We start from the raw sequence: 23,272 nt of genomic DNA on the forward strand, positions 1-23,272 counted from the left end.
ACTGCATGAAATAGGTCTTTCTAAACTACTGAATTTCAGTAATACAGAAATCCTTGGCTTTGCACCAAAACAGTAGTAGCTAACACTGGACACTTAAAATGTGACCTTTAAAGTCCTTTTCCTATAGTAACTCACTGAGTCCTCACAAAAATCCTATGAATAAATATTATTGTACCCCCACTTGACAGAAGAGGACGCTGAGGCAGAGACGTTACCTAACTTTGCTGCAGCCACTCAGCTAATAAGTAACAAAGCCAAAATGCAGGCTGACCCAAATCTGGGTTGTTTAATCAACAGGTGATGATGCTTTTTGTTGGTGGCACTTCCGCCAGGGTCCCCACAGAGGAGACAGCACCACATCCTTGAGACGTGAGTAAAAATTGTCCCTGGAGGGAAGAGGAGTATAAGGTGGCGGGGTTGGGGTGGGTGTTATAGGACACACTGTCTGCCTTCAGTGAACTTAGAGTCCAACTGGGAAATAAGATGCACGTGGAAAGGCAGCCTTCATCTCTCATGTGTCTCTGAGATTCCCCATCAAACCTCAGGAAACGATAGATTACATAGCATACGAATGCATTTACATGTAAAAAAAAAAATGCAGAAAAATGATCCGCACTAACTTGGGGATGTGGTTACCTCTGGGGAGGGAGTGAGGAGGATGGGGTGGGGCTTTAGTTGTATCTGCATTGTTTCATTTCTTTAGGGAGATCTCGTAAACAGAAAATAATCACAATCAATAAACGTTTCTTAAACCTTGTTAGTCTCTGGAGATAACCAACTATTAGGTTGGTGCAAAAGTAATTGCTGTTTAAAAGGTTAAAAATAATTGCAAAAACCACAATTACTTTTGCACCAACCTACTATAAGACCTGGTTCTGGCCCAGGAGGAGTTTATACTTTGGTTGAGGAGACAGACGTCTCCTGGAAAAAAACAATGAAACTTGCAGGGGGTCCTAGGTACTAGGTGTTAAGTCAATATTGGACAGCAAGTGCTGTAGGAATTCCCCAGCTGTAAAATGCGAAGGGTGGACTGGATTATACTATTATTGTTACATTATTATCATATATAATTATAAGTATGTCAGCAGCGGGACCCTTTGCAGATGAAATTTTACATGGACACTAAATACATGACAGATAAAGGCAAATCGGTAGCCACTGAACAGAAGCAGGGAACTCGTGACCCCCTGCCCTCCACACACAGCCAGCATCCATTTGTCCCAGTGTTGTCCTGAGAACCCTTATCGTGTTTCAGAACCTGGTTTGAAAACCACTAGACATGGGGCCTCTTCAACTCACTCTCGAAGATTGACAGCTTCAGGATGGAAGGCTTCCTGGAGGAGATGGGCCTTCAAAACGACCTGGGCACATGGAGAAGATTGGAGTAGGTAGAGAAGAGGAAGAAGGGCCTGCCTGATAAGGGACCCACCTTCAACCACCACACAGAAGAGTTTATATACAACAGGCCACTCAGGGGCTATGGAGGGTTTGGAGCAGAGAGAAGTGATACGGTCAAATGTGTGTTTTACAAAGACAGTGCTGGCGCAAGTGATGACCAGTACTGAGGCTGACCCGGGCCAGTGAGAGTGAGATGAGAGAAGGTGGGCCTAGGCCTTCTGCAAAGGAACAACTGGTTTGGGGGCCACAGGGTGGGCTCTGGGCTCTAAGAAGCTGAGTTTAAAATCTCAGTTCTGCCCCTCTTGAGTTGCATGCTCTTAGCCTCCCCTGGCCTGTTACCTCCTCTGATAAGAAGGAGTGACAACAGCTAGCCACTGTGAAGAACTGTACTGCGGACCAAATGTGGTTGTGTATGCGAAGTACCTTGGTCAGTGTCCAGACCTAGGAGAGCTCCAGCCACCATTGTCCCTGACACCCCAGTGAGCCATGTCACTTTCCCCACCAGGACAGAGGGAGGAGGCAGCAGGCCAGGCCTTCGCCAGCTCACTCTGGACACGATTTGTCAACAGTTCTGTGTTTCCCCGAAAATGAGACCTAGCTGGACAATCAGCTCTAATGCGTCCTTTGGAGCAAAAATTAATATAAGACCTGGTCTTATTTTACTATAATATATGACTGGATTTATAACATAACATAACGTATCGTAACGTAACGTAACGTAACGTAACGTAACGTAACGTAACGTAACATAACATAACATAACATAACATAACATAACATAACATAACAACATAACATAATATAATATATACCGGGTCTTATATTAAGCTAAGTTGCTGACTTAGCTTTGCAACTGGGCAGGAGAATGCCATTTCCTCTCTGGTTGTGGAACTAGAAAGATGTGATTCGGAGCTGCCAGTGGCCATGTGCCTGTGTGGCTGTGGTTTCAGTCAGTCTGAGACAGTGAACAGTGAAGCTAACTGCTCAGAGAGAAGCAGAGCTGAGAGGCGGGTGGAGAGACCCTGCATGAGCCCTGGTTTCAGCCAGCTTCACCTTCAGCCTTCCTGTTCTTCAGCTCTGTGGGCCAAGAAAGTGCTTTGAAATTTTTGCTCATGAGTTGGGTTCCCATCACTCACAGCCCAGAGCGTCGCAGATAACCACTGGTTTGACTCACTCCGTTTTACCCAAGCTGAAGGTGAAGCTGGGAGAGATGAAGTATCTCATCCTCCAGTGTGGAGCTGGTCAGTGGCAGGGCCAAGACAGAATCCAGTAGATTCAATTACACTGATTCTCAAAGCAATACTCAGCTCAGGAACAGTCATGAACCTCTGCTCTGAGTCAAGAACAGTTCAATGTGAAGGAGCTGATCGGATCGCTTTTCCTTTCAGGGTGTTTGAACAAGAGCCTGGAGAGGAGGTGGAAGAGAGGGGAGAGTGGCAGGGTAATTCATTGGCAATGCTTGCTTTATCAGCCCTCCAGAGTTATTGCTATTCTATACCCAGACGGCATGGTTTAGATACACAAGTTCAAACCAGGACAGAAGACTTGTAAACAAGGTCAGTGGGTGTATATTCAGATCCTAACTTACAAGCTGTGTGACTTTGGCTAGGTCCCTTAATTTCCCTCATTTCTTCGGCTGTGTGAGAATAATGCTTTCAAAGATGGAGATTAAATGAGACACTACTTATGGAGGACATTGCTACATTGGAAAGTGTCCCACACATCTTGTAGCCACCAGCCTCACTAGTGTTATCAGTTCGTATTTGTCACACTGAAACCATGGCCAACAACAGCTGGTGTCTATGGAGGCCTTCCTCTGTTGATTCATTGTCTCCTTCTGTCCATTCCCATCTGTCAACATCGAAACAGGAAGGTCAAGGGCTTCACCTGAAAAAGAAAGCTGAAACATTGAAGCAAAGGCTTTGGGTGGAGTCCCAAGGAATTTGGGGAGTTCCCTGTTTTCCATAGTGGGGAAACTGGAGGCAATGGTGTCCTCTGGTGGGCAGTTTAAGTTCTGCAAGAAATGTCTGTGGGTTACACACTTTGTGCCATTATCTCCAACACAAATGTTCCGGGGTTACGCATAATACTTTTGTTTGATGTATTTAAAGGACTGATTCTGAATACAGGCATCCCTGGGTGGAAAACAGTTCCCATGGAACAACATCTAAAGGTGCTCCTCAGGCCAGACCTTTCCGCTTTGACAATTCTCTTTGGGGTTGCAATGGAAATATTTGGATCAGTAAGACAGCGCATACTGCTCGATCATGAGCAAATATAGCTGTATGTTTAGGTAGTCAAATAATAGTCAGGAGCAGCTGCCTGTAATGCATATGAAACAGCAACAGAATATAGTGGAAAGTATACTCCTTTGGAGGCTCAACTTCTGCCTCTATCTTTAGTGGTGGTGATCTTGGATAACTTTCTTAATCACTCTGAGCCTTGGTTTCTATTTTGGGGGCTTTTTGGACTCCTTGGACCCTAGAATTTAGGAAGTGGTTATGATGACTAGATGATTTAAGACAAGACAAGTGCTGAGCACTTAGTGTGGGCTTAATAAACATTTGTCATTTTTCTCTACCCATGGTCTAGACACCTCTTCCAACTTGTTTCCCACGGCTTCTCCAATGGTTCCACTCAACTACACTATCATATAAAAATTCACGGAGCGCTCTTATCTGCCTGCACTGCTGAGTTCTGGACAAGGAAGAAGAGAGAGGTAGGAGGAAAACTGACAAGGGGTGGTGGTGAGAAGGTCGAGGACCCAGAACTTCCAAACCTTCCTAGTGGAAATGTAAATGAACACAACTACTTTGGATACAAAGTAGGATCTACTAAACCTGGCCATAGGCGCACTTCATGACCCAGAATTTCCACATCTAGAACGTACCCAACGGACACATGCTCAAATAGCCACCAGAAGATCTGTGCGAGAACATCCATAGCAGCACTGATTATAATAGTCTTGACGTGGAAACAGCTCAAATGCCCATCCAGAGTAGACTAGACAAATCCCCTCCGGTATGTTCATACCCCAGAAAATTGATCAACCAGAGGAATGCACAAATTGCAGCTAACCACAACAACAGGAATGCACCTCACAAACATAATGTTAAGTGAAAGAAACCAGACAATAGAATATGCACCACGTGATTCCATGTAGATAAAGTTTGAAAACAGGCTAAGTTAATCTGTGGTGTTAGAAGTCAAGCTAGTAGCCTCCATTGGAGTGCGTGACAGCAAGACTACAAGAGAGCTGGTGGGGGGTGGGGTGTTAACGTTCTATTTCATGGTTTGGGTGCTGATTACCTGAGAAATTCACTTTGTGCAATTCAACTTAGGTGTACATGAACTATTCATGCACTTTTTTTCTACATGTGTTATACTTCAATGAAAATGTATAAAGATAAAAAAAATTGGGTACAATGTATTTCTTCAATCAAGAGGCTTATGCTCTTACTGGAGAACAATGCAAGAAACAACCAACTACAATCCAAGAGTGAAATATGTGCTACCACAGGGGAAACCATGAGTTGTGAGAGCCCAGCACATTCTAACCAGAGATCCTGACCCTGTAGCCCAGGAAAGACCTCTTCCAGGAGGTGGCTTTTGGTCTGGGCCTCAGAGGCCACAAGGAAGCCATGTCTGGCAGGTGCTCAGGAGAACCAGCATGGCTGACTGACTATAGAGAAGGGACCTCGAGAACCCACAGGACCTGAGGCTGGAAATACAGCCACGTGTCAAATTCTGGAGGCTCTCCTGTGTCAGGTTAAAGAGTGTGGTTTGGGTTTTGAAAGGAACACACAATATATATTTTTTAAAATCTGATAGCAGTGTGAGAAATGGCCTGGACAGAAGAGCGTGGAGGAGGGAGATGAGTTAGAAGGCAATTGCACGTGGCCAAGCCTGAGATGAGGACTGAACTTAGTAGCAGTGAGAACCTAAAATAGGACAGGGAGAGGAAAAGAACGAGTGAAGTAGGATGGTGGAGTGTCAGCCTGGGTCCCAGGCAGGACGGAGCAGTGTGCACAAGACAGGGAATATGGAAAGTGGAGCAGGAGGACGGTGGAGAGCAATGGGCTTGGTTTTAGACTGAAGTGTCAGGGGAATATTCAAGTAGAGCTGCCCAGGAAGTAATGGGCAATTTGGATCTGGAACGCAGGATGGAGGGTCGATGGAGCTGTAGGTGTGGGATTGGGGAGTGACTTGCCTAGAATGGTAGTGAAACCTTCAGAGTAGATGACATCAGCTGGGGAGAGGGCAGACATGTGGACACTGACGGTGGACACATCCAGGCTGCTGCTTCAGTGTTGCCTTACACAGAATCTCTGGTTCCCATGCACACTGGGCTGTGTAGTCCTCTCTGCATCCCTCTGTGTAGATTCCCCAGCCTTCCCCTCCACTCATCCAAATTGATTCACGCTTCCAAGGGGCTTGTCTCAAGCTCCTTCTCTTTAATGGTGTTTTCTCCGATTACTTTGGCTTGGTTTATTTCTCTTCTAAACATCTATTGTACTTGCACTAGCTGATCTTCTAATTACCTGCCCGTATCCTCTATTAGTTGAGATACATGTGCAGCCGCCACAACAAAGGCCAAAATAACAATAGCTTAATCAAGACATGCTTATTTTTCTCTCATATGGCAGTCAGCGTGTAAGCAGAGCAAAGCTAATAAGGTGATTTCATAGGGCTGGAGACCTGGGCTCCTTCCATCTTGTTGATCTGTCATAGTCTAAGGTAGCTGCTCCTGCTCCCACCATTTCATCTGTATTCCAGCCAGTAGCAGGAAGAGAAGAGGAGGGAAGGTTCCTACCATTTAAGGCTATGTCCTGGAAGTTACACACACAGCACTTCTACTTACACCCCTTTAGCCAGAACTTAGTTACTTGGCCTCCTCTAGCTGCAAAGGAGTCTGGGAAATATAATCTTTAGCTGGGAGGCTGTGTGCTTAACTAAAACTCTGGGGTTCTATAACTAAATAAGAATGTGGGGTAAATGGATATTGGATGATAGCCAGAAGTCTCTGCCGTAAGTCTCCCCATTATAAGCATCTTCTAGATGGAAACAGTAAGTGTAGATGTTCAGTTAACTGAATGAGTGATTGTTCTGTTTACAATGCACCTTTTCTAGTTGTTCCTGTAGTGTGTTTGGCTGTCTAGGTGCTTGTCTTACCCATGGTTTTACAACCTTCTTAAAGACAAGGGCTCTGCCTTAAGCACCCTTGTGTTTCTCTGATCACATAAATATTTTTTAAAATGATACTGCTTTTATATTCCTCTACAGTGTTCAATGTAATGCTTCTTAGTACTTGCTAATTAAAGTTAAGTTGACCTACAGGACAGTGGCTGGAAGAATAAAACAGAGGAATTCCTTTTTCCCCATGGCCATAACTGCTGCCTGACAGAAGTTCTTAGGGTCCCTGTTATCAGGGCTCAGACGACCCCTGCCAAGAGCCAGATCCCTATCCACACACAGGACGCCTTCTTTTCCAGAGGATTCTGATGACCAAGGAGCCAGGTGTAAGCTGGGGTTTTTAAGGCAGATGTGTGAGCCCGTGCAAGGAAGCCAGTCAGCAACAATTTAATCCATCAACAAACAATATTAAAAGCCCCTACTCCATGACAGGCACAGGGCATGCTGGAAACACACCAGGGTCTGAGACAGACACGAGGCTGATTGTTTAGAAGGGAGAATGGCATGGAGAATAAATGCATTATGATGGAGAAGTCCAAGGTGGTCCAGGAGCAGGTGCCAGGGCACCTCACCACAGGGAATGTGCAGGGGAGGTACCAGGGGGCCCAGCATAGCCCTGGAGATGGGAGCCATCAAAGGAAAGGTTCACCTTTGGCCCACTCAAGTCCTAACTTCGGATTCTAATTTCCTGGGCCCTAGGGTTTCAGGCAATTAAGCTGGGCTGGTGACAGGAGGAAGCAGGAGTCACTGAGGCATGGATGGGAAGGAGCCGGGTTTGACTGAGACTAGCTTATGAGGATGGCCCCATAGGGACTCATTTAGAAAGTGTTCTGAGGCTTGTGGCCAGGCTGCTGGGCATATCTGCTTTTCTTAGAGTAGAATCTGGACTGTGTCACTAAGACCACATCTTTCTCTCAGGCTGAGAGTGGGGGGAATTGCTGGAGTCTAAACAGAGTCAGGAGGAAGCAGAGTGCCTTCCCACGAAGCTCTCTCCTCGCGGTGGGGGGAGGTGAATGAAGGGGGAGGAACAGCTCAGGACTGACCTCTCCCCACTCTCAAGAGCTGGGCATCTGAAAGCATGAATCAGTGTCCCTGGGGGTTCAAAATGCAGATGAAAATGTTGACAAAAACAGTCAAGGGGGATGCAAAAGCCAGAGTCTTTAAATATTCTGTTCTCCCCAAAGTGTCTGAAGGTGCCGTCTTATCTCTCCCATCCACCTCCCACCCTCTCTGGCATCTTGCTTCCTACTTATCGCATCTTGATGCTTTCCAAAAGGCTCCCACCCCTCTTATACATTTTTCCCTTAGGTAATAAAGAAAACAGTGTCACTCAATAGTCACCAGATTTGTATCAGGACTTGAATTTCCTGTTGAGTATTCAGTGGAAGTAACCCAGGGTTCAGGGTCTAGCCCCCGTTCTGTCACTAACTCACCGTGTGGCCGGCTAACTAACTTTCTGGCCCTCGGACTTTTCCTCTATGAATGGGAATAGTAATGTACTCTGCCTCAGATGGAGGTGGTGAGTACCCAGTGAAAGGATACACTAGTTAAAAGGCTGTACCAGTGTAAGGCTATTTGTTAATAAATAGAAATCTGTCAAAGGATGCATCCTGCCCTGCAAGTCAGTTCACAGAGGCCAGCACAAACTCTAGCCAGAGAATACAGCTGTACCTGTGGCATAGGTACCACTAGCAGTATTCTACAGTATAACCGGAAACTATCTGCATTTTCAGTAAATACATACACCGAAGTTGATGCATTCAGTGGGGCGCCATGTGGTAATGAAAATGAACAAACTAAAGCTCCACACAACCACATGGATAAATCTAACAAGCATCAAGTTGAATAAAAGAAGCAAATCTGAAAGAATATGTTCAGTAAGATTCTATTTATGTACATTCACAATCAGGCAAAAGTAAACCATGTTGTGAGGGATGTGTCCATAGGGGTAAATCCATAAAGAGAAGCCTGTCAATTAGCCTCAGAAGTCAGAATAGCTGGTATATCCTTAGGAAGGAAGGAAGAAGGGGGTTGCGTTCTGGGAGGGACAAGGGGAGAAGGGCTGCTGGGAATTTGGCACCCCCTGTTTCTTGCTTGAGAGGGGTTTACAGCTGTGTTCACTTTACAATTATTCTCTAAAATTGTATGTATAGGTTTTAGGTAGTCTCTGGATATATGATCTATTGTACAATTAAAAAAATATATAAAGGTATGTGAAATCAACAGGGAGCCATCCAAAATTAGAATAATAGCCTAGAGATTCACCTCTTCAATTTCATAAAGCAGGAAACTGAAGCCCAGAGAAGTTAAAAGACTTGCTCAAGGTCACATAGTGTCACTTGTTGAACTGGGACTAGAATGAGGTCCAGCAGCTCCTAACTCAGTGTTCCTCCACCACCTTCCTTCTCTCTGGAGAGGCCTCTTTATGGGAAGGTGTGTGTGTGTCGGGGGGTGGGGGCAGCGTAGCCTTAATGCCAGGAGTTCCCTTGTTTTGTGAAAAAGAAAAAGGGCAAGTTAGTGGGCTGATATAATAAAGAGTTGGTATAAACGCTGAGGATGGTAAACACTTTTCCGATGGAATTTTAAAAGATTTAAGTGTGTCCCCCAAAAGTTACATCATAATGATAAAATTACAAAAAATAAATAGCAGAAATCTCTGGCAACTCCACAATCTAGTTAGACTCATGCTCCATCTGATTTGCAGATTGTATCAGGATGAAACTGGCTTAAAGGGGCTGGGAGGGGGGAAAGGAAGGACAGGGAGCCAGGAAGTCTGCATTTTTATTGACTTATCCACCTGGCCTAGGTGAGACCCCTAGCCCTGGGACACTCAAGAAAGGAACCTCTGCTATCTCTCTGAGAGCTTTTCTGTTTTGTTTAGAGGTCAATTACTTCCCATTTGGGGAACTTGTGAACATTAAGAGGTGACTGGAGTGATGGGACTGAACGATGCAGATAAGAGGCTGATTGCTTACAGAGCGGCTGCCTGGTGAAAGCCATGCCTGGGATAAGCTGTGGTCGGTAAGACACACACACAAAAAGGGCAGCTTTCAGTGCAAAGGAGAGATTACAGGATGGAAGATGGGCAGCTGGGGGTGGGCTTGAAGAGCGGGGGAGAGGGATGCGTTTCAAAGTGACCCTGACAGGCAGAAAGGGGGGACATGGGAGAAGCAAAGAGTCTTCTCTTTTCTTTCCTTTTGTAAAGAAACCATAGTCCTGTGAATCTCAAACGTCCATGCGCCCCTCTGAAGAGAAATCCACGTGGACAAGGTTTTGTTATAGGTTTATTTGTTTTTGTTTTATTTTGATTAAACCAGCAAATATGGATGCTACAGCAGTGGGGGAGTGGGAAGGCAAAACGGAAAATGTCACAGGTCAGTGGAACATTTAAAATGATCTTGGGTGTCTATGAAATCAATACCCCCTCCAGCCTCACACCCCCGGGGCTTCAACCAACTGAATACAGTTTACAAATTCCAGAAGTGAGCCTTGAATTGTATCTCAAACTGCTAGGAAATACTGTGTTTCCCCAAAAATAAGACCTAACTGGAAAAGAAGCCCTAGCATGATTTTTCAGGATGACATCCCCTGAACAGAAGCCCTAATGCATCTTTTGGAGCAAGAATTAATATAAGACCCAGTCTTAGTTTTGGGGAAACACGGTATGATTCTGGCTTCAGCATGTGCCCATTTACTTTTCTTTATCCCTAAGTCCTAGACCTTTCTGGGAACCTCTCCCAGTAAATAGTGCCATTCCCACCCTAATCACCAGGCTTAATCCACATCCTCTAAGCGTCTTCTCTAAGCACCCCATCTCACACTGGATTTTGTTTCTCTCTAGAGAGCTTGTTGTCTGTCCTACTTGACAGGCAGCATATACCACCTTGTATTTTTAGATACCATTCTCCTGTTCGTTTCTGGTATCCAATTAAGTAGTAAATTCCTTAAGGGAGGCAGCCAAATCTTATTTCCTCCGTGTCCCTAGCAGAAATGTTCAGCGATGGCTGTTGCTGATGCCTGGACTAAGGCTTGTTCTCCTTCACTCACAGCCTTGAGCACAGCCATGGCTGCTCCTCTGGTTTTGTCCATGGTACAAAGCCTGGAGGGAGTCGGGGGAGGCCTGTTCAGAACATCACATGTCTGGTAATTTTTAAAAGGGTTAAAAATTCTGGGTTCTGGCTTCCTTTTTTATGTTAAAAATTCTGCTTCTGGGTTCCTTTTTTATGTTACAAAGGGCTAGTCGGGTGAAGGGAATACATTTACTGATTTCCTACTCTGTGCCACGTACGTTACTAGATCCACACGGTAATGACCTAGATTTCTAGGGTAAGGATCTTACCCAAAGGACAGCAACAAAGGATTTTTAAAGCTTAACATACAGTATTTTAGAACCTGATCTTGGAAAATTGAAAACAACTCATTTAACAACTGAAGGCCTGGCACACAATTACTCAGTGGAAACATTAAACTTAAACTCAACTGTGATGAATCTAAGGCCAGTGTCCACGGGTAACCTGTCCTCTTATAAGGATTGCCCCCCCCCCCTCAGAGTGAAAGAAGACAATTTTCTCATGATGGAAATTTTAACTGTAATCTGTTTTTTTCTTAGCTTAATTGACCAAGGAATATTTTTGAGATTTCTGAATTTAAAATATACATACTGCACTTTTTATTGCCAGGGGCACCCTAACTATGATTGAAAGACACTTCAGAGTGTTTCTAAATGCACTTCTAACAACAGTGAAAATGGAGAACTAAAAGAGAAGGGGATGAAAACAAAAATGAGAGAAAATGTAAGGAAATCATAGTAAGAAAAAATAGGAACAATTACTCCTGTTTTTAGCTTCAACATGTACGTTTTAAGAGATGCAAACTAGTTAGGTATACCTTACATAGGACCAGTCTACTTCTCCCATCAGTAAAAACAACCAGGGCACATTCAGAAATGGGAAAATGCACGTCCAGTGCATTTAAATTAAATATTAGAATTTATTAAATAATAGAATTTAACTTTTGACAAGTTAGTGGTCCAGAGAATGAAGAACCAGAGATTTCATTGTCTAAAAATGTTCTCAAAAATGAAAAAAGAAAAAAATCACCCAACTCTGATTTTCCTCCGAGTGCTTGATAAAGACAAATTTCTTATTTGATCCCACGTTCCCATTAAGAAAATGAATTTTTTTCAGTCTTCAGTTTGTATGACTTCAGACATATCTGGGTCCGGGAGTCACAATTTCCCTCAGTTCAGGCTCCCATGATGCTAGGACTTATGGACAAGTGGAGGCCTCCTTTCCTGATTCTGAAGGTAGAAACCTCCAATGATCTGAAAGAAACCCTACAGAAGAAGAGGGGATGGGAGAGAGAAAATCAAGTAACCTATCTCCAGTGTGGAATCCATTTTGTCTCCCTAGGGAGTCTGTATGTACTGAGGACTCAGAACTTCTGGGTTTCATTTTTACTTTGTCAGTTGTTTAGAGGTCCCTGAGAGGTGGACAGATTCCAATAGCCTACGCACATGCGAACACACACAAATATATTTCATATGTTTCTTTAAGATGCTGAGCTGTATATAAGAGATAAAATGCACTGACACAGAGGGAAGAACCAGAGGACATTTCCTGGGGACCAATTGTGGCCCCAGAAAAGAGCGTTCCATTGGATTAATCCGGAGTCCTCTGGAGCGCAGCCTTGAGGCGGGGGATTAAACGGAACGACAATCCCTCTTCCTGACCGGGATACTTCTCTTCCCAGCTTTTCACCCCCCTTCCCACACTCATCTCCTTTTCTTATTCATTCCCCACCCTGTTGCCCGTAAGTGGAGGGCCGAGGCCCTCCAGAGCACCCGCTGTCCAGAGTCATCCTCCCCCAAAACCTGGGGCTGCTGCACACAAATTAAAGGGCTTCTCAGACCTGGATTTGAGGCCCGAAAAGTCTCCTGCCTCAGTATTGCCCGGACACCCGACACTGCCGGCCACCCTCGCCTTTCCTCCCCCAGTGCTGCGTCATGGGCAGCTGGAGAAGGCCTTCCTTCTGTCTCTTGGGGGATGAACCAGGGACTTCAGCCGAAAAGTCTCGGGGGCAATTCGCAGTCCCAAGGATCGCTCGAAGGAGAAGTGCCTTCGGGTCGCCTCTTCCCTCTACTGCGGTGGCCCATCATTTCGGCCGCGACCCGTTGGTGGAGAGCTGGTTGAGCACCCGGCCTTGGTGGGTGTGTCTGAGCCTGGGTGCTTCACCAGGCCCCGACACCCTGCAGCGTGGGTGGCAGAGGGCCCTGCGTGGTGGCGCTGGGGCCACCCCCGCCAAGGCCCGCGCTGGCCAGGGGCGCCGGCGGGGTGGGGCCCGGGGGCGCGCCCGCGTAGCCTCCGCGGTAGCTAGCGCTGTAAGGAGCGCCAGCGTAGCTGCTGTAACAGGAATAGGACGCTGCGGCCGCGCCGTAGGGACCCGGGAAGGCTGGTGCGCCAGGGCCTAGGCAGGGCTTACCGTCCCGCACTAGCACCGGCACCGCCACACGCCGCGGCGCCAGGGGGTGGCTCGCCAGCTCTAGGGACTTGTCCTGACGCTGTCTCTTGCACTTGTAGCGCCGGTTCTGGAACCAGATCTTGACCTGCGTAGACGTGAGCTGCAGCGCGCTGGCCAGATGCTCTCGTTCTGGTGCCGACAAGTAGCGTTGCTGCTTGAAGCGCCGCTCTAGCGCCAGCACCTGCGCCTGTGAGAAGAGCACGCGTGGCCTCCGTCGCTGCCGCGCCTTGGGCTGCTCCGCGCGCTCGCCGGGCGTGCCGTCGCCGCTGCTGCCGTCGCCGCTGCTGGCAGCACAGCGCTCTGGCCCCCGGGTCCCGCCACGGAGGGGCGAGGCTGCGCGGAGACCCGGCTCTAAAAGCACGGGAAGGGAACACCGTCAGCACCGTCTAAGGCTCACCTGAGTAATTCTTACACTGTTTTCAAGAGATGTCTCTCGCCCCTGGTAGCCTCCACTTTGCCCCCCACCCCGCCTTCTGCGAGCCCTCACCCCCTCCCCAGGCCGGTCTGAGGGTTCCTTTCCCCCAAACTGTCGCTTTTGGACCTGCTGGAACATATGTAAATTGTGACGCAACTGTCCCCATTGTGCAGCCATTTCCCAAATGGTAGACTTGATCAAGAGTCTAAGCTAGCTTCATTTCCTTAGAGTGTTTGCGTATGGGCGGTGGGCAGGGGCGGCTCGCTGCGATTTCAGTTCTAAAGTGTCGTCGAGTTTGAAGAAGCTTTTGCTGCAAGGATCAAGCATGACCGAGCACAGCTAAGATAGTATGGGGCCTGTCAAATGGGGGCTGACTTTGCCCTTGGTGGAAAGAGAGGAGGGGGAGGGGAGAGAGAGAGAGATAAAGAGAGATAAAACGAGAAGAGAATTCAGTGACGTGCTTGCCAGCAGGGTCCTGTCTACCTGATTATCCATCGTGATTCCGTGCGTATGGCGGGATACTTGGCTCCAAGCCAGGAGTCTCGAGTGTCTCCCACCTTTATCCCCCCTCGGTACACACCATTGTCTTTTTGGTCATCAAGTGCTCCATAGGCACCAGGGACTGGTCCCATATTTCTTGCACGTGAGATTCTGTAATCCAAATTAACAAAATAAACAAAACAAAGTATTTTCTGACTCCTGATTTTTGGCCTGAAACGTGAGGTTCTCTTGGAGGGCTATACTATAAAGTTGAGATCCACATTTGGCTTTTTAAAAAGCTACCTTTTTCTTCTTTGGGGTCTCCCTGCCAGGCGGGTGGCATTGGCTTCTCGTTGACTTCCTCTGTTTGAGTAGCGCCCTCGCCGCGCACCCGGAGGCGGCTCCAACGGAACCCGTTAAAACAGGGCTGAAGACCCCAGCTGCTGACGCTGTGCTCGCAGCCCGGCAAGATGGGCCTTCCTACCCTTCTTCCCACTTCTCTTCCTGTATCCGCTTAAGCTCTGTTTTCCGCTTAAGCTACCCAAGGGTGGGTAGGGAGGAAACGCTGTTTTCGTGGAAACTCACGCCAGGAGGAAACCAAGAACGTGGAGGGGATGCAAGCTCATGGCGAGGCGAAGTGGGACAGGCCTAATTAGAGCAGGTGCGGGATAGACCCCAACTCCAAATCCCGTGCTAGCTCAATAAGGCTCCTTGGTATTTAAAGTGTGAAGAAATAAAAACTTCCTTTACAGAAGTCTGTGCTCAGAGAAACAGGACATCTCCAAAGAGGAAAAATATTGACGAGTGTTTGGTGTTTTAGCAAATCGAAAAGTAACACTGTGGTTTAAGCAAGACCCCATTGGAAAGTGGCTGACCACGCAGGCCAAGGGGCTGCGCGGCACCCCGGGCGCATGCCAGCGTCCCCCGCCCTGGTCACAGTCCGGAGCACCTCTCACCCTGCGTCCCTGAAAGCAAGGTGGGTCGGCTGGGGACGGATGAAGTGCGCCAAGGCCACCAGGAAAGTCCCTTGTTGACCCGTTCACTGCGGCTCCCTGGGCTTAGTTCCCGGAGCCGGGCTTGGGCCCTTCTCTGCGTCCACGACAGCTGCAGGAGATACGCGCTGCCTTAGGCTGTGAGGGGACAGCAGTAGTCCGAAAAGCGTGACCTTTTCTCTCTAGGGCCGATGAACGCCAAGTTTGCTGAGAAGCGCCGAAGGAGTTTCGTGTTTAGAGTCCGGAGCAGGAAAACCACAGGCTTCTTTGCGAATAGAGCAAAGATTAATGTTCTCCAGACTCTAGAGTCGGTGACTAACCAGGCTACAAGTCGATGAATAACTCCCAACTAGTCTCTTTATTTGGCTAACTTGCGCCTTGAATGGAGGGACCGTGACACCGTCAGGCAGAGGAGGCTCGGCCTGCAAGGCGTCTCTTGGAGACCCCAGGCCGGCGGGGAGGCTGGACCCAGGCGCAGAGGTTGGACGAGAGGAAGAGGGGCTTTTTCATCTCTCAGATTGTTAAGCCTCTTCTGCTGAGGCCTCCCGGGTCTCAGGAGACAATGCAACACAACTTCCCGCCTGCTTCTTCCCTTCCTGCCTTTGGACGCAGGTGCCGGGGCCTCGCGGCGGGCACACGAGTTACACCTTCCTAGACCAGGTGCGGAAACTGCCAGCCTCCGTGGAGCCCCCTCCCGGAGCAGCTAAAAACCGAGCTCCCCTTACTGTGCTCCCAGACGTGTAGGGCCCACCGCCAGCGCTTGCACGGTGGTCGGCGCCCAGGGACTCAGACACCACTTGGTCTGGTCGCCAGTTCTCATTTTCAAGAGGAGGAACCAGGCAAAGGATTGACTGTGCTGGCCAGGCCACTTAAAAAGTCCCCAAAAAAGAGCCGATCTGGGATTGATTCTAGAGCTGTAGGCGTTTCCTTTCCCAAAGCGCCCTGCTGCTTTGATGGCCACACCTTTGGCAGATGGGTTAGAGTAGAGAGCATCGGGGGTGGCCCGGCTAAGATAGCCTAGCGTGTTTCGCTGTGAGAAAGAGAAGCTGGCGTTTCTGGGACTGTGGCTGTGAGCGGAGTGATGTGTTTGTAGGAATAAGAGGAGGACAGGCAGTGGAAATAGTGAACCTCTAAGATTCAGGACCTTATTTTCCTTATGGGAGGTGAAGCACACTGGGGGTCTGGAGGGGGTGGCAGAGAGGGCTTAGAGCCTGTCTTTTGGACTGTTCAAATGAGGGGAAATGAAGATAGGCCCTGGGAACGGGGAAGACAGGAAATGCATGTCCCGCTACTGGTAATGACCCCCCTCCCCATGATCTCCATGTGGGGGCCAAGACCTGAGCTTCTACTCACGTGGCTCCCCCATCCGTTCTGCGACCACCTCTGTGACCTTCTCACAGGAACCCCTAGGAAGCTCTGACCCGTTCTGCCTTCTGTCGCCGCTGCTGCTACGGGTGTTGTGAACCTCCGACCCTCGCGGCTCTGGTACCAGTCGCAGGTGCTGGGAGTTTTCCGGACTCCTTTGTGCTCCCCACAGTTGCAAGGCCTCAAGTCCAATATGCTCGCGCTCCAGCCTCAAGATGTCGTTGACCAAGAAGGGGGTGGAAGTGACAGGGTTCTGCAGCATCCCGAAGGCTGAGAGAGGGGGCTGGGGCGTCCCCGGTCCCCGCGGAGCTCAGCGCCCAGAGCTTCACGTCTTGTCGCTGCCGGCACCGCAGACCCAAGGTCTGGGGCAGACGCCCAGAGTCCTGGACTGCGCCTTCGTCTGGGCCATCCCTGCAGCGGGGTGACCAGCGCCGAGTGACGAGACCGCCAACACCCATTGGTCCCCGCAGAAACCACGTGCTAACTAACCCAGCACCTTCTTCCCCTAGCGCTTTCTTCTCGCGCCCCTTTAATTCCTCTGCAGCCCCAGCCACCCTCTGGGAAGGTTTGGTTCATATTGAAGGTTCTCAAAGCAAGGAAAACAGGAGAGATGGTGCTGCGCGCGGCTTGTATCTCGGTGAATACGGTACCAGCGCGAGCTTCCGAGGTCAACCCCGGGTCCGCCGGGACTTTCCTAGAGGACGTGCGGGGAGGAGGGGTGGCAGCCCATGTTTGCAACCCGAGCCAGTCCATCCTGCCTGGCCTTAGATCAACTATCCACTCCTGTGGCAGAGGAAAACTCAAGTGGAGACCGCTGGGCACCGCGGGATGTAGGCGCACGCGGGAGTCCTCGTGGACTCAGGGCGGGGGCAGGCGGCCGGGAGTTCCTTCCAGGGAGCAGAGGCTGCACCGCGGAGGACCGAGTCTTGACCCGTCATGGCCTAGACAGAGGTGGAAATGTCTCGCTTAGAGCCAAGTCCGAGTCTGAGGAGCCCGGATCTGCCACTTCCCAGGTGGAGCATGTCAGCTCTGGGGCGAGGGAAAGGCAAGGGAGCAATACTGCGGGAGCCCCCAGGCTCTTAGCAGGCTCCGCGAATGGGTGGGGGGAGGTCGGAAAGGGAATGGCCCTGGCTCGCGCGAAGGTGCCAACAAGGGCTAACCTTGCCCGTCTTGTCCCCAAGTTCCTTCCTTTCCTCTCCTTTATCCTCCCTCAAGTTGATTGCCTCGAGAGTACTGCGTGTGTGTATGAACGCAGCGCCCCACTACCACCATCCCCAGGGTGGGAGGTTTTGACGAGTGTTAAGATCTTCAGAAAAGCTCCGTGGACACAGCCGGCACCGAGGAAAGGGAGGCAGGGTGGTACAGCGGTTATGAATATGGAGGTGGAGTCAATGGGTCTAGCTTTGCTATGTATCATATCAAATGTTGCCTTTGGGGAAAGTATTTATCTCTCTAAGCTCATTCAAAAAAGAAGAAAAGAACGTGCCCATTAGAGGATGGTTATGAGAATTAAGTGAGATAATGCATATGAAATCATCAAGGAACGTTCACTGCTATTTCTCATGCTACCTGGTTCAATCACAACAACGTGATTCCGGGGGTCAGCAGTGTCAGCACAGTCTAAAGAGTTTTAAATCAAAATGATATCTCACTAGAGTTCTTTTTGGGATTTCAGATCAAATATTTAAAGAAATCTTCTTGGGCAAATGTAATATTAAAAAGACTAGGTGTTATTATTTCCCGAAACCCAGATAAACTGGACTCTCCCCAGGCCAGTGGCTGCAAACATTCTGGCAAAAAATTCATGCAAAGAACAACAAATTTGATGATTTAGCCAAGTAATAGTTTCTCGTACATTGTATCATTTAATCTTTATAGCGAAGCGATACTCTGAGTGTTTCCAGCTTCTTCTTGTTCTTTTTTTTTTTTTTTCTCAGTGAGGAGTGGAGATCAGAGAGGTTAAGTGGCTCCCGCTGTGGCCCAGCTCTTCAATGGCAGGGCGTGCCCAGACTGGTTTTGTTAAAACAGTTAACTCCCAATTTTTTTCCTGAGAGATGTTGAAATCTTGTGGACCCATACATTTACTTAAATTTTATTTTTTTGTGTGTGATTATAAAAGTCGTACACACTGGTAAAAATGGAAAATAAGGAAAAGTTGAAAAGAAAACAAGATCCATCCAGATACCATTTGTGCACACTTCCTTCTCCATATTTTTGCTTGTATGAGTTCATAGGGAATATGCGAGTTTATATATTTTAAATGCGCGTAAGCATGTCCAGCACTTCATTAAAGAGTTTTTACAGATACATTTCAAAATGGCAATATAATAGTCCATGTTATGGATGGACCACAACAGACCGTTTACACTTTTAGATTGCATCTAATTTTTTCCACACTGTAAATAAGACTCAGGGAACATTTTTGTGAGTTCATCCTTCTCAACATTTTGGATTATTTCTTCGGGATACATATGCAAAATAAGCATGAATGAATCACATACTTTAATGCTCATCAAATATAGAATCGTACGACTTGCTCGAAAAATAGTATTATCATATCCTCCTCCCCTCAGAGATGCAGGCCAAGGTCTGGTATGCGGGTATTTACAACAACAGCCCGACTTGGAGAGAACGCGAATTTAGGCTATTTCCCTGCAGACGGCCGCGAGTAGGCGCTCACCCATTCCACTCCAGGCTGGGGCTGGGGGCGACCCCAGATGCAAAACGGTAATACGCAGCGAAGCCACCAGCGCCTCATTCTGTGGTGGAATTCTCGCGGCGAGCTGTGGCGCTCTAGGAAGTGTAGAAAGAAAGACACGTTGGAAGAGACTTCGCACCTGAAGCCCTGAGTTTAAATGCTCTCAGGTCCCAGACCTTGCCTTTCTTTCCCGGTTTGCTGCAAGGATCAAGTGAGAATTTGGACGTGAAAAGGCTTTCTATCCCCTCTCAAGCGATGCAAACGCTAGTCTTAGTTAAGCAAAGGGCAGCCTCGGCTCAAGCCCTGGGTTACCCAGGGTCCACGTGGAGAGAGAGGTCCACATCCCCCTGGCCCAACTCAGCGGGGAAAGAGGTTGTCCTTCGGCCTCGGAGCAGCAGGGTGGGAAAAGACCACCCGGGGATCTGAGATTCCCCACGGTCTCCAAGCGCTTTCCGCTCGCCCTCCAAGTCACCTCCTGAGCTGGGACGTCGCAGCAAATGGCCGGGCCTCGGCATTCCCCCTCTTTCCTTCCCCTCCAGCGCTAGGGCGCACCAAGAGCCGCCTGCTTGGGAGTGAAACGGCTGACGTTGATCTCACCAGGTCCTGGTCAATCGCATCCGAATAGGGACCGCCCCCGCGGCGTAAGGAGAACGCTGGCAACCCAGTCACTTGCCGAAGCGTGGGCGTTCGGGAGGAAAGAGGAGGAAGCTAGGCCAGGCGTCCAGAACAGAAAAGAAAAGCTGGGGCGTCCTGAGCCTCTCAGGCAGGACTCAGCGCAGCCCAGAAGGTGTGGTGCCCGACGCAGGAGGTGTGTGTGTGTGTATGTGTGTGTGTGTCTGTTGCTTGCTAATGAGTGGAGAAGTCGTCATCGTCTCTGTTCTTAAAATAAGATGGAGACGGCCTTGCCAGTGGTGAGTAAATTTGCCTTACTCCACTCAGGTCACACAACAAAACGCTTTAAACAGTACTAGGTCCACAAACGTGTTTTGAACGCCTACGGTGGCAAGCATGGTTCCAGGCTCTGGGCATACCGAGGAAATGAGGGGTGTCAGCCCTTGTATCCTATCCTATTCTTGCACAGGAGACAGACTTTTAAATTATTCCCATGCAGTGTGATACCCGGTACAATCATATCGAATTGGTGCACAATATTTATTGAACCGTTTCCTATTCGTGGTTAACAAAAGTCCTTTTCTCCCCGTATTTCTTTCATACTTTGCTAAAACTTAGGGATTCCCTCTTTAAAGTTAAGTACATAACAGGAGACTCCCTGTAAAGTCTGGTGCTAAGGCCCCATGAGCTTGCAGGAAATCAACTGTCTCTAAGGTCTGTAAAGTGAGCACAGATCCCATTAGAGGAGACTAGGGCTCTGGGTCTGATGTCAGGGCTCTATCCCCAGGGATGTCAGGTATAGACTGCAATTGCTCCAGGCGAAGCAGAACTTATGGTCATCATTCTTGATATACAGATAGAGACTTATAGATATAGGAATCGATATCTTTGCAAGCACACAAAGATAACTAGCACATAGTTCAGGAAGGGTCTAGTCCAGTAGGGGAGAAGACAGGTGAACTTTCATTGTAGGCTGTCCCCAGCACACCTTTATCTGGCAGACGGGTGTGAATGTGCCTAATTTCACCCCCTTGGTGAAGGAGAACATTTTTACTTATAATGATATTTTCATCCTTAAAATCTATGATGTGGATCTGACTCTGACCTTTCAGACACTGGTTGATCACCGGTGTATCCTTTTTTATGCTGTGGCAAGGCAGACACACCTGCAGTCCCACATGCAAGGTAACAGGCCCCTGCCCAGAACAAGGACTTCTCCCAGCACCCACGCCCTCTCATAGATACTCTTTTACAATTTGTTTGTTTCACTTAATATATCCTGGAAACCACACCCTAATGGTTCAAAGAGATCTTCATTATCCTTTTTTGTTTTTGTTTTATAGTTGCCTAGTTCTTCAGCGTGTGAATATACTATAGTGATTTCAACCACTCTTGAATACTCAAGTATTTCGATTTCCCCAGTGTTTTGCAACTATGTTTTGCAAGTAATGTTGTAAGAATGACTCTGTTGCTATGTGTTGTTTTGTTGTTAGAGGTGTATAGAGCATATTCCTAGAAGTGGGAGTGTGGGTCAAAAGTGATTGCATATATAATTTATGAAGGCATTACCAAGTTCCCCTCCAAGTGGTTGTACAGGTTTGCATTCCACCAGGACTGTAGGAGAGTGCCACTCTGGTAGTAGCTTGACCAACAGAATGTTTCATACCTTTTAATTTTCGCCAATCTGATAGGTGAGAAATGGTATCAGTGTTGTTTTAATTATCATTTTCTAATTACGAGTGAGATAGAACATTATTTTATATGTTTAAGGGATATATACACATGTGTGTACCTGTACATATACATATATAACATGCATGTAAATATAAAAACACATAAATATATGTATGTACATTTAAATGATATCTTTCTCCCATTTTCTAAGTGTTTTCTGTGTGTCAGCGATTTTGGCTGTGTAACATGTTGCAAAATTTTATTCCTGTTTGTCACTTGTCTTGATTTCTTTTATGGTGCTTTTTGTCGTGCATTTTAAAATGTAGTCACGTGTATTAATCTTTGTTTTTATTGCCTCTGGATTGGAATCATAGTGAGCAAATCTATCTCTATGCCGAAGTTAAAGAGTAATTCACCCATGTTTCCCTCTAGGCCTTGTATGGTTTCCTTGTTTCTATTTAAGTTTATTAGGAGTGTATTCGACTGTATGGCGTGAGTTAAGGATGTAATATTATCTTTTTCTAAATGGCTATCCTGGGGTCATTTTAATGGTTTGCCTGCTGCCCCTTTCAGAGAGTTGCTCTTTGCGAACCCCTGAAAACCAGGACAAAAATCTCGAGTTTCCGGGAGGTGCATGGGTGGAGCGGGCGAAGAGATTCCTTTTTATTAGTTGTTTAAACAGCAGCCAGCGTCTCCGTTTCTCCTCGTCGTCTCCCCACCACCTCCTTTCTGGTTTTCGGTGGAGGAGACAGTTAAGTCCTCTTGCTGGGCCCGGGTCTTAGGTGCTGGATTCCCCCAGGCCGGTGCTTCCCACGCACAAGCCGCACCTCCAGAGTGAAAAAGATCGTCATTGGGGCTCGGGGGATGGCCAGGCTCCTCTGTCCCAGTGGCGCGAGCACGGGCGGTGATTGGGGCCGCAGGCGGGGTGGCTGGGACGCTGCTCGGCGACGCTTATCTGCGCGGCACCCCAGCTCCGTTCAATTAACATTCCAGCGCCCGCCGCCCGCCGGCTGATAGCGCCTGGCCACCAAGCCATGTGAGCGCGGGAGTCCCAACCCCTGGACAAATAAACCCGGGGCCCCAGCGGCAGTGTGTGTGTGTAGGGCCTGCAGAGACCCAGGTCAAATAAACAGCGAGGCCTGGAGCAGTTAGTGCACAGGCTTTCCTGCTGTGCCCAGGGCTGGCGAGTCTCTGTTTTGGTTCCTGTGGGCTCTGGTCTGGGTGATGTGAAACCGGGTGGCAGAGGAGCCGCAAATGTGCCCCAGACCTGTACCAGGCTGCAGTTCTATCCCAAGGTACTGCAAGGTCCCAGCTGCTCTTTTAATGAATGGCAGTCAGTGGTCTTGCTGAGCCCTCGGAGATCCCCAAAGCCTGGGGTGTGATCAAGTGCATCACTGCGCCCCCACAGCCCACCAGAGGAGTTTCACACACCCTGCCTGACCTTGGGGTCAGACAGACCCTTTCCAGGCTGTTTTTAGTATCTGGTGTCTTGCTCATCCTCGGCATCCATGATCTCATTGATGTCCCTTTGAGATAAGTAGGGCAGACATCAGTATCTCAATTCCAAGGATTGGATGTTGAGCAGCAGGGGGTCCCTTAACTTGTTTATAGCCATTTGCCTAATGAGAGGGCAATGAGAAGTCTGACACTCAGTGCTTTGGAGGCCCAGTCCAGGTTTCCAAGTTGCACCTTCCTTAAGAGGTCACCAACCTGCAAATTGCTATAAATGATGTTGTACTATCATGTTGTTATTCTCTGCAAATGTCAGCACCTCGATGCACACAGATGGAATATAGGGCAACCTCTTAACTGGGTGCATGTGTGTGGGGTGTCCGAGGTGGAAAACACTCTAAATGGAATCTTTCTACAAGTAAAATCACCTTAACAAAACACCAGAAACCCCTTTAATTTATTTCTTAACATAAT

At 48.1% G+C, this 23,272-nt stretch overlaps 1 protein-coding gene across 1 annotated transcript; it reads right to left on the minus strand.

The window, feature by feature from the left end:
* Positions 1-9,879: 9,879 nt before the first annotated feature.
* Positions 9,880-16,770, minus strand: NKX2-6 (NK2 homeobox 6). Its single transcript, XM_019714101.3, has 2 exons — positions 16,351-16,770; positions 9,880-13,461 (listed from the first exon to the last, which is right to left on the minus strand). The coding sequence occupies exons 1-2, from the start codon at positions 16,622-16,624 to the stop codon at positions 12,821-12,823; spliced, it is 915 nt and encodes a 304-aa protein (XP_019569660.3). The 5' UTR covers positions 16,625-16,770; the 3' UTR covers positions 9,880-12,820.
* Positions 16,771-23,272: the final 6,502 nt, after the last annotated feature.

This window comes from Rhinolophus sinicus, chromosome 15, assembly GCF_057876585.1.
Source record: "Rhinolophus sinicus isolate RSI-liver-muscle chromosome 15, RSI-T2T, whole genome shotgun sequence".
Classification (NCBI taxonomy): Eukaryota; Metazoa; Chordata; class Mammalia; order Chiroptera; family Rhinolophidae; genus Rhinolophus; species Rhinolophus sinicus.